Source organism: Monopterus albus, unplaced genomic scaffold (assembly GCF_001952655.1).
Source record: "Monopterus albus unplaced genomic scaffold, M_albus_1.0 scaffold192.1, whole genome shotgun sequence".
NCBI classification, from domain to species: Eukaryota; Metazoa; Chordata; class Actinopteri; order Synbranchiformes; family Synbranchidae; genus Monopterus; species Monopterus albus.
The window spans coordinates 317,960-335,004 of NW_018128072.1; the positions used below are offsets into that span (position 1 = coordinate 317,960).

At 40.2% G+C, this 17,045-nt stretch overlaps 2 protein-coding genes across 2 annotated transcripts in view; one reads left to right on the forward strand and one right to left on the reverse strand.

The window, feature by feature from the left end:
- Positions 1-6,272: 6,272 nt before the first annotated feature.
- On the reverse strand, positions 6,273-7,406 carry uts2r3 (urotensin-2 receptor 3). Its single transcript, XM_020617580.1, has 2 exons — positions 7,149-7,406; positions 6,273-7,073 (listed from the first exon to the last, which is right to left on the reverse strand). Exons 1-2 carry the CDS (start codon positions 7,404-7,406, stop codon positions 6,273-6,275), a joined length of 1,059 nt encoding a protein of 352 aa, XP_020473236.1.
- Positions 7,407-16,255: 8,849 nt separating this feature from the next.
- Positions 16,256-17,045, forward strand: part of LOC109970186 (titin-like) — a 24,135-nt gene continuing 23,345 nt past the window's right edge. The window contains 2 exon segments of the mRNA XM_020617581.1: positions 16,256-16,422; positions 16,541-16,575. Of these exon segments, the coding sequence (XP_020473237.1) occupies positions 16,256-16,422; positions 16,541-16,575 (202 nt within the window).

The following is a 17,045-nucleotide window of genomic DNA, read 5'->3' on the forward strand; positions in this document are numbered from 1 at the left end:
GCGCCAGATATCAGCACATATTTGTCATGAGCGGCGACTAAGTTCAGGTGTGATGCCTCCCTGGATGAGTTTGAGCCTTGAGCCGCGCCACATGCTTCACGATTAAACCGTTTAGGACACTTAGTCCAGGGAGGTTTATCTAGTTACACTATTTCTAAAGATGTCTATCGAAAGCTTGTAAGTGCTCGAATGCATATAACTTTTAAGACGTGTCAGAATTTTGTAAGTTGTGCTAAAGTAGATCTATTTTCCTTTTGTGTCACTTTGTAAATTTAAACCAATGCAAGCTAGCAAATTGCAATATAATACATATAAAAATCAAAACGTTTGCTCTCCAAGCTGACTGAACAAACTCAGCAAAACTACAATGGTACATATTAATAGGGTTACAATATTTGTTGTTTCTGTAAGCATGGCCTGTTCCTAGCACAGCTTGCTAGTTTGAATTATCTTTTGACATGTTGGAAGCAATTTTATTTCCTTTGAAAATAGATTAGGCTACAGAGTAAATCTTTTTAACTAAACATGGCTGCAGAGTGTCAGAGTGCCAGACTTGCTGCCTGCTGTGTGAAGGGAGGTGCAACCTGAGCCAGGGGCCTTGTTTGGTCCTGAAGGTGGATGCTGGATAAACCCAACATCCAGCATCACAGAACACAACATCCCAATCTGTTCTGATGTGCTTGGTTATTCAGAGACACTCTGGCAGGTACAGGTGTTCAGTTACTGACCACCCAGGAGCTCAGGAGCATGGCCCAGAGTGCAGATTACTGTGGAAGGTGAGAACGCTGTGTGTTCAACAGGTTGAACAACCAACAGCCCTGGTTGAATTTCTTTTGTTCTGTGTTGCATGGTGTTAAAAACAGCCTGCAAAAGTCTGCTTTCTTGAGTTTGATTATGATCAACGTCTGTCATGTGTGCGTAAGAGGAACTGGATTGTTTTAAAAGGCTTGGTATTAGATTTCAATCACAGCACTGGCTTTGTCATTCTGTTAGGACTGAATTTATTTGTACTTTCTAATACAAGAATGAAAGTAATTGATTTTTTTTTCCTTACTACAGTAATTAAACACCATCCAATAGTACTTTTTAAGGTTTGCTATTATATCTTTAAAAAGTAATTGCTTCAAGATATTTGATTTGACAGTGAACAGTCAGCCAAATAAAGTCTTTACTTTTTAATTTTACATATTCACCTTTAAAATGTGTAGTTTAACCTTTCCCATCTCAGCATTATAAAGTCATAAAGAAAGATTCATGTTCTTATTTAAAAAAATATTTGTACCTCTTAAACATGGGTTGTTTTTAATGAGCTATATTTATCTTTATGAAAAGTAGATTTTGTCATCAATATAATGTTAATGAAGTTACAGTACAGCAGTTGAGTAGTACTTTGCATTACTGTTTTCATCACTGTTCAAACTGAGAATCTGACCTGCTGAATATGAGATCAGAAAAACCTTACTAGCTGACCATAAGCCTCGTATGTATTGGTGTTCATAGTGGGTTTAAATCATATTTTTTGTCAAGATTTGCTCTTTGATGGGTGAACAGTGCTTGTTCTGAGGTGTTCTTTTCTGTGGGGACAATCTTACTGGGATGAGTCAGTTACTGAGCCACTGGAAGTTCAGTTATCGCAAAAACAGACAAGTGGAGCTTCCGTGGAGTAGGTTGAGTACAGGCATAGTAACTCTATAAATGTCTGACTAAACGGTCTACATTAATGTCATTGGAGAGAAAAAAGACACAATATTGTGACACAGTACAGCTGCAAGAATATAGACATCAGTCTGGACAGCTTGGAGATATCAAACCACTGTTTGATTCACATTTGACTGACCTGACATTCTTACATGGCACAGTGCAAATCGAATTGAATGTTTACCACAGAACTGAATTGTAAACTAGTTATTATGAAAGGAAATCATTTATTCTTTATAGTTAGTGTAGCAGCTGTATTAAGTTGAATGGGAGAAATGTTAATTTCACCTGCAGATGGCACTCTACTTCTGACTGTGACCTGCAGGCCTTCAACCTCACACTCAAACATGAACCCTACTACTGCTTATTTCACCTTTTGGTCCAAACCAAGCCCTAATTTCACCACCTAGAACATAACTTTTTATGTCGACAATACTGGATGGAAACTCTCATAGCTGTCATTCCTCAGTTTGAAATGCACCTTTTCTACAGCACAAAGTCTTTTGGGAAGCTGCAGCACTTAAGAAATATTAGTGTCCATTTACATAATAGTGCTGTAAGGAACATCAGAAGCAAATGTCAGAAAAATAGCAAAAAAAAAGTCAGTTAACATTTTTTAATGTCCAAGGTTATATGTCTTAAAATGCCTTGCTTTGCCTGAACAACAGACAGCCCCAACATATTCAGTGTCTGAACCCACAAGATGAAGAAAGTGGTGGTTACTGGCATAGTGACTGATTAATTTTTTGTCAGACAACTAATCATCTCAGGCTACGCAGGCTTTTATTCTAGTATTGTCCAGTGTCATGGAAATGCTTGAAACCATGGGGTGCAGATGAGTGAAGTGTCAGAAGGTCAGCCGTCAGTGGAGCTTTGACGCCTGACTTGACAGAGATGACTGTGTATGAGCAATGTGCTGAGGGGAGGAGTCGGCAGCAGAGCACAGAGGAACACATTGCAACACAAGGAGAAGGAGTGAGATGGGGCAGACATGCCATATTTACTGTCCTTCCTAGTAAGGGCCCAAGTGCGAACAGTGATGTGTATGTCGGTTGATATAACCTCCGGCCTTCAAGGCATGGAAGCCAGGGTCTCGCCTGATCCTGGCGGCTGACACAGTGGTGTGAAGTCAGGGGACGTTATGGGGAGGAGGGCGCCTCCCTGTGAGGTTACCATGTGCTGAACAAAGAAACACTGTGTGTGTGTGTCTTAAGTTTTACTGTTTGCTGTCAAACCAGCAATTACAAGCTGTTTTTTTAAATGCATGTGTGTGTCATAAAACTTGAATTAGTGAGTTTGTTAAATACTGCTGTGATTTTACAAATGTTGAAAGCTGATTAGTTACTGAAAATCATGAGAGTCCAAATTGGGAGTTTTTGTCATTCATAATGCTAAACTGTACATTATAAACATTAATGTAATTAAAGGTGAGACCATGCAGAGGAATGAAAGTGTGGATAAGGCAGAAAGTGTAGAGGGGCTAAAAAGTGATTGAGAGAGGGAAAACAGATGGGAAGATTGAATTTTCGAGCAGGGCAGGCGGAGGCGGAGTGCGAAGGGAATCTTTTTTTTGTGTATGTCTGGAGAGAATGGGAGCCTCTTATACACCTCACAGCGTGAATTTGGCCCGGGCTGCGGCTTCGTCTCGTCTACACAGCGGGACGCTTTCCTTTGCGGGCTGCCCAGGGGAGGGGCACCTGCAGTAGCCTCACATTCTGGTCAAGAGGAGAGCTTGACAGGCGGGGCAAAGGCTGCTGGGATGGAAAGATGCTTGATGGTTCCAGGAAAGGGACATGTGCTGGATTTATGAAAACCTCAGGTAGAACAGACCAAAAGAAAATATTTGTTCTTGTGTTTTCCCTGTGGACTAGTGAGGATGAGGACATTGCCTGCAATCTCAGGATGAAATCAGAAGCTTCTGTTGCGCAGGAGAACAGAAGTTATGATTGGAGCAAGTTGGCCGGTGCTGGCAACTACCAACACAAAGTTTATATACCAGCCAGCCTGCTAACTGAGACAATATTTTCCATTCACTTGGTTGGGTTGACCAAACACTGTGTATTTGAAGTTTATCAAACACTCGGTCATCCTCACAGACCTGAGGGAGGACTTAATCATCTGATATATTGAGTTTTAGAACACACGGACAACCAAAACTTGTCCGCTATGTAGACTCTGAAAACTGAACGACAAGCGCCCTGTGCTTTAATATGCACACTGCTGCTAAGTGTCTTTTTTGGATAGGTTTCATCTTTACACAAGCTACACCCTCCATCTTCTGTCATTTTGGTATGACCCAGGGGTCCAAAAATCATCAAGTCTCACGTGAGGGCCCATGATTTCAGCTGTTTAAAGCTGGCTCTTTATCTGCAAGAAATTCTACTTAAATGGACAAATGTGCTGAGAGAGCTTGTGTTGTCTGTGAAAGGTGGATGGCTATTGCATTAACTTCGCAACAGAATCGACCCCTGTGGTGTGACCGCACAGGGCTGTGGATAATAACTGTAGTGGGACGGTTGGCTCAGAGATAGCTAGGCCAGGTAAATGGAAACATATGGTAGGCAGCATAGACTACAGAAGGACCCTGCAGCCTAAAAATTAATGGCATCAGAGTGCCGAGAATCACACAGGCTCCTTTGACAAATGCTTTTGGTATGTGTCTCTTCAGCCTGTTGGTTAGGGCTTTACCAATGCAGTACAGCCCTTTAGGACCTCACAGATTCTCCTGTAGTCTTCAGGCTTTCTTTTCCTCACTTAATGTGCAAATACATAAACCCAATGTTTAAGTTTATTTTCTTCACATAACTCGAGTCTCATTTTGCATTGCATTTAACATGAAATCACTCCAGTAAATATTTGCCTAGGAATTATGCACTCACAGAAGTTAGTGACTATCAAGTCAAAACACAGTTAGCCATTGTTAAGAGTGCTTAATGGTCCTATTGTGTGATTGAGAAAGGCGCTGCTGTCCTTATGCTTGGTGTCACTTGATTAGAGATCTGTAAATGTAAGTATATCTCTTTCCTTACAGGACAGTGCATAGAATTAAAATTTATCTTAATGGGAATAAGGTAAATAAATTCATTCAGTAGTTTTGCATTAATGACAACACATTGTTTTATTGATTTTGCTATGAAAATTCCCAGGTTTTCACGATCATCAAACTGAACACCATGTTTTTGGCCTTTTGACAAATGCACCATGCTCATATGATTTCAGCCCACCCCTTTTGTCCCATCATCCCATTCTTACTCTTCTCTGCCAGACAACAGTATTTTTTCATCTGTGCTGAAGAGCAGCAGGGTGTGTGATACAGTGTAGTCTTTGAGTCAAACAGACGGACACATGCCATTGCAACAGGGAAAAACCAGCCAACAAGTATATACACAAGAACAGGGAAGACCTTCTAGAGTCACTGACATGTTGACACAGACAGTTTGGGATTATTGTCCCTTTTTTTGTATAACACACCTATTACCTACAATAAACTTTCTGCTTTTCAGCCTGTTTAGTTTTCACTTCACCATTGTTGTTTCTCAATTTTATTCCTTCTTACATCTCTTATAATCATTTCGTGTTCTTTTTGGCAGAGCTGGTGTCTAGTTAAAGAGCCAGTGATACCCTGAATTACAGAAAGCATACTCTTTATTCAAGGCTATACTGTATTATGCATCATTATAAACATCAGTTACAGTCAACACAAGTTGAGGGCATGCAAAGCATTGCATGATTCATAATAATAAGTATATTTTGAAACCCAACATGCAGGTTATGATTTGGAAAAAAAAAAGTCAGTTCCTTTAAATATGTCCAGGTTCAGGGGAAGCAAACAAGACTATTGACCCGCTGAACTGTAATTCATTCTGCCAACACAGTCTCAGAAAAATGTCTCAACAAGGTCCTGACCAGTTACAACCAGTTGTTCAAAAACAAACATTTTCTTTGGTAGTTCTCTGAAAACAAGCAGAAGTGCATCTGGGTGTTACTGGAAATGCTTGTGCACGTGCAGCATATGGCATCAACTCTGCTTTCCTAATAGTACAGGTTTTCTTGAAGGGCAGAAGTTGTATTAAAATAAGAGTCCTCTCCATTCTTAACTTTTGAGTTTAAATTATGTGATACATGCAGTTACTTTACGTGAAAATTACTTCTTATTTTGCCATAGTCAAATATAATAAATCATTTCAAACCAAATTACCCACATCTAATCTTGCTTATTACAACAATCAAAAGCATGATTTGATATGAGCACCAAAGTTTGGAAAAAGTTTGCAGATTAAACGTTACTTTGGTGACACATATTACAGAGATTCTTTTCTCACTGGTATAACCCAAATATTAATAACATTTAATCTCCTGATAGGAAATATTGTCAGTTCATAGAGCATTTAGACAAAGTGCTATCATTTGCTTAGTATTGTTGTGTTTTCTTAGTTTGGAGGCTCAGGCTAGATCAATGGTACTTTGTGTTAATTGTAAAAATGTAGCATTTGTGTACAGTACATTTTCATAGGTCTGCGTACTGTTAAACACACACGTAACCAATCACATTATTGTCTTTACTGAGACACGCATTACTTCAGTGGACTATTCTTGCTGCAGAGGTGATTTACTGATGGCAGTGTCTGCCGGTTGCGTCTTTGTTTTCCAGTCAGTAGTGTGTAGAAGAATGGATTCACACAAGAGTTTCCATAGGTCAGCCCTGTGAGGATACGATTCACTGTCACCTGTGTCCCCACTGGTAATGTCCGCAGAATGTCAGGTTGGTACAGAGGCAGCAGCTGCCAGATCCAGAAAGGCAGAAAGCAGGCCCAAAAGGCCAGGACAATACCCAGGATAAGGAGCAGGACTTTGGGTTTGGGAGCACGGGGAGGGCAAGCAGTGCTGCTCCCACTAGCCCAGGCCGGCTGGGTCTGAGACACCCAATAGAGCCGGCCCAGAGTAGCATAAAGTGCTCCAATGGCCAATCCAGGACCAAGGATGCTGGTACAGAACAGTACGCTCAGGTAGGCCTTGGAGCTCTGCTCATCCCATGCTGGCACACACAGCTGTCCCTCTTGGTTCTCCCCATCCTCCAGGTGCAGGGTGATCATCATTGGCAGACTAAGAGCCACAGCCAGCCCCCAAGCAAGGCCTACACGCAGCAAGCTGGAGGAGTTAGAGGAGGTGGTGTGCAAGGGATGAGCCACAGCCCGGTAGCGATCCAGACTCATGGCGGTGAGAGTGAAGATGGAGGCATGCATGGTGAGGAGGTCCAAGCTCAGGAGGAGACGGCAGCCCAGCTCACCGAAGGCCCAGCCAGATGCTAGGCTGTCATACACAATGAAGGGAGCGGTGAAAAGGTAGAGCAGATCAGCAAGAGCAAGGCTCAACACCTGGAGATAAAGAGAGGAGGAAGAGGAGGTGGCAGAGGAAGAAGGGGAAGAGGAGTTGGCAAGGCAGGATAGTACAGGTACTTTCATGAGGCAGCAGCTTAGCCCAGCTTCACGTCGTCTCCTACTTCTCCTGCGCCTCAGAAGGAGGCCTATAGTGTACAGGTTTCCTGTGATGCCAAGCAAGGAGAGGAGGGAGAGGAGTGCACAAAACAGAGCTGTGGACACCCGGCTGGGGGAAGGAGAGATGGAGGGAGAGGAGGAAGGCACTGAGGAATTGGGGATAACAGAGAAAGTGTAAGTAAAGGGGGTAGGCAAAGAACCTGAGATGTCCATAATGGGAAAATTATGAAAAGATTTTGAGTTATAAAGAATGTAGCTGGTGAATGTTTAAATGTCAGTCTGATTCAGATGCAAAGATGAGACAGAGAGGAGGGAGGTGGGGTGTGTTGGATCAACAGAAAGAGACAGGTGGAAACGACAACAATAAAGATATGGTTAGTTTTTATCACCACCTTACTCTTTGTTATACTTTTTCCCCTTTATTTGTGTGACAAAATGTAAAGGACAACAAAGCTACAAGCTGCTTTGGATTTCTGACTGCACTGCAAGGCATTTAACAGAGCATTTGAATGGTGATAGCAGATAAAGTAAATAGTCTTATAAACATGTAGAAATGAAAATGTCGGCAAAGCCAGGATGTTATATGTTTTAGCAGAATCCTGTTCTGGTTAGCAAAACTGTTACAGTTTTATAGTTTCACAGGGAGACAGGAAAGCGGTCATGGTTTTAGTAAAATAATTGAATTTTCAGAGTAGGAGGGCTCCAATTTAAGGCTGTAAATCTAGACTGAAGCCTCCAAAGGCTTGTTCCTTCTTAAGGTCAACAGTTGGGCTAAATGAGGCACAAAAAGGTTATAGAAGGACATGCTTTACAAGTTAGTAAAGTACGAAAACAGGTCTTAAATAGTCAAAGTTTGATTTACAGTTTTTGGTTTGAGCATTGGTTTTGGTGGCGGATAGTCCGTGCACCACACAGGCAGCCGCTCAAGGCTGATGATTGGTGCTATGTTCAACTTTATTTTGATTAAGCTGAAATTGTAGCCAGATATACTTTGCTGCTCCAGAAGTCGAGGGTGTTAATATAGTTTAGGCCACATTACCTTTTGTGACATTTCATCAGTTGTGAGATGAGCCTTGGCTTCTACTTTTTGTCTAAGCCAGTAATTTTTTTTTTTTTTTTTTTTGCAGAGATGTAATCCACAACTACATCAAAGCAGACAGAAATGGCCTATCACGCACTGTGATCCAGGCAAGACCAGGGTTAACGAGCTACTGCTGACCTGTGGAGGAGCAGCCGAACCCCCACGGTGCCGCGTGCCTCCATATACTATCAGCTCCCTTAAAATAACCGCTGTGGTGTAGAGTTATTCATGACAGGGCTTTTAGAAAAAGAAAAGGATTGCTTCCTTTATTCAACTGAATTATTCTAATAAGATGGAATATTTAATGCAAATACTCAATGTTTCTATAGAAACTACATGTATATTTAGAAATAGACAAAAAAATTGATAATGGTTTCATCTGAAGTCCAACCCACAAGTTAAATAAATTTAGCTTGTATTCTTGGCTTTGGTAAGATGAATTTGAGACTGTAGGCTTTGCAATAAATAAAAATTAAATTTAGGCTACTTTAAATATTTTACCTAGACATCCACAAAAACGTTGGTTTCACATGGTGGTAGTCAACGTGCTGTTCTTGTTGAGATATAAAGGAATAGAAGGGGAAAAAAAACCTTTGCATAATGGGCCTGTTTAAGGCCTTTGTCAATGCTAAAGAAAAGGATTATCTGCAATAGGCCAATAATTTACACAGTTAGGCATAGTCATTAATGCTCCAAACTAGTTTACCTAAACTTACCCCAGAACAGTTTAATTCCAGATGCTGTAAAAACAATGTCCCACAGATTCATTTGGTGAAGAAGTTCCATTTCCATTTTGAAATCTCCCTCTGGTGCTCATTTGTTGTCTTGAAGTCCCGCTGACCTCTTCAGGCATGTAACTAGGATTATCTTTATCATCAGCCGGAGGAGGTGGCGTAGGTTTGTGGTGATAATCTTCCTCTGCACTGTGTGATCTGATCTTCGCTGCCTGTCTTGTCCAGTCTTCAGTGCAGTTTTGACTCTTCAGCTCAGTCTTTGATGTCAACGGGAGAGGAGTGTGTGAGTGGAAAGAGGGTGGGATGACATGCCCAGTGAAGGGGCTTATCCTGCATAGGATTCAACATGAAATTGTGTTGGCGTGAGCTGGGGTCCAGGAAACCCCCACAGAGTGAATTAAATGTTTATTTTTTCATTCAGTGAAAGGATCAGAGCAACAGAATAACAACAAGGACCTTCCTACTGTAATTATAGACTTCACTCTCCAACAATTAATAGTGTTGGTAAGCCTAATTAAGGCTTATCAAATGTGTTTTGTGGATGAAATCTGTTTGAAAACATTAGCTTTATGGTAACTGCTGTTTGTCCATTTCACTTGCTTTAAAATATGACTGAGCACACACTCTGAGTAATCCAGCCCGCAGCTGCTATAAGAAGTTGAAACACAGTTAAACGTCATATTTGTGCCTGCTTTAAATGTGTATATTTTATAGCCACATTTGAGGAGATTTACAGCATGTTTGATGACTAATGAATTTTTAGTACCTTTGAGCCAGGCGTAACTCTCACTGTGAACACACTGCAAAGACTTTCCATGAAGGTCAAGAATCTGACCATAAATGGTACTGACACACCATATTTTGGCAAATAATACAATTTTTGTACAAGTCACATACAGTAGATGGGCCTTGTATTAAGACATGTATTGTGACCAATTTATTGTGATGGATTTCTGAAGCCTGGCTGTTTTAAAATGTAGGAAGAGTTATATTAAGTTATAATGCTGTTGATACATTTTGAAGAGATGATTTATAAAAGAATGTAGTGACGTAGGTAAACTGCCAAATACATAACAAAATGACACTATTGGTTTTCTTATTTTTATGACTGACCTACGATTTCTTTCTTTCTTTGTCTCTTTAAATCTCTCAGCACTAAAATTAAGAACTGTAAGCATAAATGTAAAATTGCATGGTGTAATCTTCCAGTGAGATTGAATTTAACTCTCTGTGGGAAGGGCAGATAGACAGACCTGCTGAGCCAGTGTGTCATCGGTATTTGCTGTCATTTCATGACGCACTGCAGTCACTAATGCTGCTCAGCTCTGACCCAATGTCAATACCACATCAGCTCGTGTTCCAGCACACTGCGATTTGGTGTTATAGAGGAAATTAATTGTCCAGTGTACTTGCCTGCATCAACATATTTCCATGTCAGAGACAAGTTTAACTGGTAGACCTAATAAGCAGTCTGACTTTAAGCTCTGACAGCATCACAGAATAAATGGGTCTTTCAGCAGTTATCAAAAGCAACTTACAGTTGCCTGTTATCCCCTGAGTTGTTTTTGGCAGGCAGCTGTGGTTTGCCAGCTTCAAGAGCCTGAACAACTTGGAAATGATTTGGTTGTGACCCGCCAGTAAAATGCTTATGCTGCTGCACGTCTTATGTTGGTAGTGGGGAGACCACATTGGCTGCTTCATACAGTACATGTGCTGGCACACATACGATAGACAGAGACAGGCAGTAAAGACAAGAGAGGTGCTGAGGGGGAAGGGGGGACATACCTATCCCCATGGGGTGTGAGGAATTTGAACAAATACCTGGCACAGGCATGCTAAAATAGGGGAGGAGGGAGAGGACCATGGATGCATGAGAAGCCTAGGTTTCCTCATACAAGGAGATAGACAGGTATAACTTAACTTATTAGAGGGAACAGACAAGGAGTGAGTGAGAGTGCAAAGGAGGCTAGAAGAGTTTTAATGAAGCAATATCAGGTGCTCTCTAGGTCTCAAATTTACATAGATGTGGCAAAAAGGAGCAAATTATTAATTCTAAAACAAGACATTTGGAAACATATTGTTTAATTTTAACATGAAAATGTGTAGAACAGAAGTGAGGGGTAAATGAGGCTGGAAGGTCTGAATACTGTGCTGCTTAATTGTCTCTGTTAGAGCACATCAATTCCAGTGTGTGCAGACTCATTATATATTTTCTAATTACATTTACCTGAACTATGGGCTTTGTTCCAGTGCTTTGACCTTCAGTGTATGTGTTTCTGGTTATTAATTAGTGTGCATCAACATTTATATGCAAATATAGGAGGCAAGATGGTGGTAGCATAGAGAAAGTACGCATGCACCTTTGCTTTCCTGTGCTGTTATTTTGATGAAGCAGTTAAAATGATGAATGACTCAGTGACTATAGCTGTACAAAGCATGTTTATAATATGCTAATGGGATTATTTAATAGTTTTTTTTTTAATCCACAGAATATTTTCTTAATCGATTACCACCTGTATAGTCTGTAAACTTTTATTTTTTATTATTTTTTGTTTTCAACTAACCAAACAGATGCTGAAGTTTCTTTTATAAAAGACAAAAAATAGGAGCAAATTCTCACATTGGGTGAGTTAGAAGAAGGAAATGTTTGGAGTTTTTGCTTGAAAAGTGACTTAAATCATTAATAATTAAATTGCTACTAATCCTTTTTTGTTCATCAACTAATTTAAAAAGGAAAACTTCAGGAAAGCCATGTTTGTCACTCCATCTGGAGCAGCAGTATCTCAGTGGAAACCAGTTACAGAACATGACTGTACCAGTGAATGAATAAACCGATGTACTTCATTATAATAATTGTGTGCTTGTCACATAGAAGCATTATGCGCTACATATATTCTGGGGTTTCTGCACCTCACATGTCAGGATATGGGGCCCAGCGGTCCCTGAGGTGTCTTTGTGCTACTGGGAGATCACAAGAGGTTGCACACGTAAAACAAATTGGAGCTTGAGATCACACTCACTCTCCCTTGAAGAAACAGAGTTTATTATTCTGTATATCTTCATGTATTTTTGTAGCACACCCAGAAGAAGGGGCTGTAACGTATCTAATCAGTGGGTAGTCACACTTTGACAAATAACCAGCGCACAAGCACTAACCGTTCTCTAACCTTTGTCTGGCTGCCCTTGCTTTCTTCAGTCATTTCATTAATTAGCTTACCCATTTCTGAACAAACTGACTGATAAATTGCCTGGTGGTTGATTATTCTCAGCACTGTACCCTTGATTAAATGGGTGGACATTTTTGTGTGTGTGACAAATGGTTGTTGGCCCAGGTTGGCTTACAGCTTGTGATGAGTTATTGATCCCCCAACCCCCCACTTTTTTGCCTGATTGTGTTTTACATACAAGAGTTTGTACTGTACGCATACACTCTCCTCAATTTACTGCTGGTCATTCCTCGTCTATTTTTTAACCACAGTTTTATTTAAGGCATAATTTTGAATATGATATAAGTAAAGCTGTGATTATTTAAATGGTCCAAACAATAGTGGTCTACAGTAGTGGAGCTGAACAGATTAGTTGATGTACAGAGAAATGGTATGCTATTTTGATAATGATCCATTGTTTTTTGATATGAACATTTTCTGATGTTCTTCGTGTTATTTTTGCACATTATTACTTGTAAATTTAAATTTGATAAAATTTCTGCACACATAACCTATAATAACGAAGTGGATGTGTTTTAATGTTTCCTAATTTATCAAAAATCAAAAACTGAAATCTCTAGTTTACAAAAATATTCAAATCCTTGAATCAGTACTTTGTAAAAGCTCTTTGGCAGCACTTAACAGCTTCGAGTCATCTGGGGTAAGTTTCTAATCCTTGCACATCTGGAACAGGGCAGGTTATTTCATTCTTCCTGGCAGATCCTCTCAGCCTTTGTCAGATTGGGTGAGAAGGGTCTGTGAACTGATCTTCAGGTCTTTCCACAGATGTTGTCTGGGATTTAAGCCTGGGCTTTGACTGGGCCACTCAAGGACAGTCAGAGACTTGCCCCAAAGCCACTCCACTGTTGTCGTAGCTGTAAGCTTTGACTCACTGTTGTGCTAAAAGGTTGCCCTATTCATTGTTCCCTCAGTTCTGAACAGTCTCCCTGTCTCTGCCACTGAGAAGCACCCCATAGCACGATGCTATGACCCTTAACCAAAGTTCACAAATAGAAACATTTGCAGTAGGCAAAGAGATACATGAATTCAAATTTTCAGTTTTATTCACTGATGAAGGCCATGTTACACTTGATAGTCTACATGCATGGAGTCCTGGATGGTTGGTAAAAGGCCACTCTGTTTCAATGAGATTGCAGCGTGAGCAAGGAGATGGCAGAGTGATCATGGTAGGTCCTTTAGGGTACCTGAAGGTGTCAAAATGACCTCTGCAAGATATGCGGAGTTCCTAACTGACCATTTCCTACCTTCAGCAAGAACAAATCATGATTTCTGGAATAAAATTATTTTCCTGCAGGATAATATACCATTCCACAGCACGTAAAATGTTTTGGTTTCTAAGGGCATAGAAGAAGACAAACTCATGGTGTGGCAGCTATCATCCCCTGATCGCAATCCTACCAAGGAACTGTGGAGCATTCTTATAAGGAAGATCCGGGGTGGCTGTAGCCCAGGAGGAAGAGAAAAAAAGTTGTTTCCTAATTGAAGGATTCACAGTTCAATTCCTGGTGATGGAAAGTAACAAAGTTCATTTACTCAAGTACTGAACTTAAGTACAATTTGAGGTATCTGTGCTTTATTTGAGTATTTTCATTTTCTGCTACTTTATACTTTGACTTCACTACATTTTAGAGGCAAATATTGTATTTTTCCTCCACTACACTTTTTTTTTACTTTAGTTACTAGTTAATTTTCAGAACCAGATTAATACAAAATAAAGTACAGTTATAAGACCTCATTGATCTGTGGTGGAAGATTGACAAGCTACACAGCAGTAATTCATATTAAATGTTTATAGGCTAGTTAAAACTAGCTCCCCCTTTACCAGCCCCAACATTAAATGTGATGTCCACAATAATGCATCAGTAATTATAATAGAATAATATGATATACAGGAATGTGAAATGTGCCATTCTGCATAATGAGCACTTTTAGAACATTAAGTATGTTTTGATGCTAATATTTCTGCACTTAAGTAACATTTTGAATGCAGGACTTTTACTTGTAACAGTATTTTTACACTGTTGTAGTGCTACTTAAGTAAAGAATCTGAGTACTTTTTCCACCACTGTTGATTCCCAGCAAGACACTGAACCTCAAGTCACTCACAGTGGCTGTCCCATTGTTGTGTGACGGTATGAGTGCAAATGGATTAACAGTGTGAAAGTGCTTGGAGTGTGCTTCACTGCATAGAAAAGTGTTATAAAAATCCATTTACCATTTATAAGTGTGGGCAGCAATTAAAATAACAGCTCTAGTATCATTAAGTGAAATACAGGCAGAAACATTGACAAGTTCAATGGATGAGAGAGTTGTTAAAGTGATGTTGAAGAAGGGGCCACTTATTAACATGTACCCTCATCTGTAAAGAGTTTTCTGGCATCTGCATAATATTTTTCACACAGCCTCCCAGCAGCCTTGTCTGCAGTGTAAAGTCTATCATCTTCATTGGCCCCTGTGGCCCCTGAAGTCTGCAGAGAGCAGACACCACACGCTGAAACAATATGCTTTACCCCTGAAATCACGGAGCATTAGACTTGGAACTTGTATAGCTTTACAAAATCTGGAACCTGTTACTGAACACTGAGGCTGAGTTTGCTGCTCCATCTGCAGAAATCAGATCAGCCTTTCACAGGCCCATGAGGAACATTATCAGAGCAGCCAGCATCTAACCAGCTAGCAGGGAAGTAAACTCTTACCAAACATGATTATTCACTGGGCTCCATAATTAGCTGTGAATAGGTGTAAAAGCTACAATGGTATAGACACTAAAATGACAAAAATCACTTGTACTGTTCTCTTTAACACTAAATCCATGTTACATGCACCAGACTCACAATAATCTTTTACTATAAAGGAAATTCTAAAAACCCAAATGTGCAACCAGGTACACCCTAAGGTGTGAAGGTCTGCTCTTTTAGTGTCTGGACATCTAATGACTTTAAATCTTGGTTTGTACGTAGAAACCAGGTGTGCAGCCCCTGGTCATTTAGCAGCCATCTGGGCTAATTAACTAATCACTAGTGTGGAATAAATAGTTTCAGGTCAAACTGATGCACAGCTCTTTAAGTGCAGGCTCACTGATGGATGTGGACATTGTTTCAATCTGCCCACTGGTGGCTCAAAATCAGTATTGCAGCCCCATATACTCATTTGGTAATAATAATAACACACTAATTAGGCAGCGCTTCAGTGAGGATTCATGACTGCTTGACAACACAAAAGCTTGAACCTGGGGTCAATAAGAATGATTCCTTTCCTCACCTTGCCATTCAGCTGCAAATGTTCCCTCTAAATTTTTAAAATTGAAGCCAAGTAAGCACCATATCTAGTTTCCAAATTACAGTTGTACATTAAATGATTTGTTTAAAATACCACTGTGTGAAAGCAACCCATGGTCAAAGTTAAACAGTGGAAATGCTGGCTCTCTGCTGGAGGATTTATGCTTCATTACTAGTCAAACAAGTAAAAAGGAAAGTTCTGTCCCACAGGCACACATTTCTCATTGTTTATTTTAGACCACAACTCAAGCTCCAGAGATTTACCACAATCAAATCAAGTCACACATCAATCAAAAAAGAGTTTACCACAGTTAGTTTTTTTTTAATGAATTATTATTGGAGAATTGATAGTAGTAAGATGATAAGACATAAGGAGGAAGATGAAGAGAGACAGTAGCTTTGGTAATAATGTAATGTTAAAATTCATGCCATTGAAGTTTACCTCAGTTTGAAATAGAGAAGAACATGGTCCCTGCCTGGCTACTATCAACCAATGGACTTTGTCCAGTTTGTGGTCAGTGCCTTAAAACCTTAGGCTACTAAGGCAACCCCAGCAACTGTGTTTAGAAAAGAGAAGACTAGTCAAGGTAAGTTTCCAATCACAAAGAAACAACAGTCCACCAAGAAGGCTATGTTAATTCAACCCTGATGAGAATGTGTGGTCAGTTTGGTCATCTAGAATTTTTTTTATTAATCTCTTCCCCCAGCCAAAATGAGTAGTCACAGTATGACTAAAGGCACCATGGTTGGCGTCGTCATGGGGATCTTCTTGCTGGTGTTCCTGGTAGTAGATGCCACTTGCTGCTACAGAAATTGCTGTGGCCTCCTCATGTCCATTGCTGTGAAACTTTTTGGACAGAAAGTCCCAGGCCTGAAAATGCTTGAAGAAGGAGATGGGACCAACAATGGGTATGCATGGAAAAGTAAAAGAAGTCTGTGTTTGTATCATGTCTTTGCACAAAACCTTTTGTCTATCAGCAAATTGTCATCTTGGTAATTCCAACCTTTGTGCGTGTCCTGGCTTTAGAAGAGTGAAGCTGAAGAGTATAACCATTCCAAGAGGTAGTATGCAACAGACAGGAGTTCAGACATTTAGTACGGAGGGGGAACAGCTCACAGAGGTCACCTGCGACAAAGCCCCCCTTCACTAAACATGAGTATGTTAATCAACTATCAAATATTACATTGTTCTGGCCCAATGATTAATGGCTTAATGGTTAAGTTACTATATAGTATCACTATTCGTCCAAAACAGGCATGTAGCTTATTCTATCCTGTCAGTTATCTCACTGACAATTTGTTTCTTTCCTACAGGAAAACACAACCAGTTAGAGACCTGCCCACTGTCAATGCATGAAGCCAGAAACTGGTGAAACAAGAAGCATGAACAAAAACACGCAACAAGACAACAAGAAAAGATACCAAACAATCAGCTCATAACGTCAGACTCAAAGCAGGCAGCGATTTGTGCACTGGATACATTTGCCACAGGAAAGGTCAGATACACTGACACACTGTCAGAGTGTTAAACA

Coding starts and splice junctions, on each gene's coding strand:
- uts2r3 (XM_020617580.1), bottom strand. CDS start 7,406: ATGGACATCTCAGGTTCTTTGCCTACCCCCTTTACTTACACTTTCTCT. Junction 7,074..7,148: donor GCTGCCTCATGAAAGTACCT/GTACTATCCTGC, acceptor CTTTATCTCCAG/GTGTTGAGCCTTGCTCTTGC.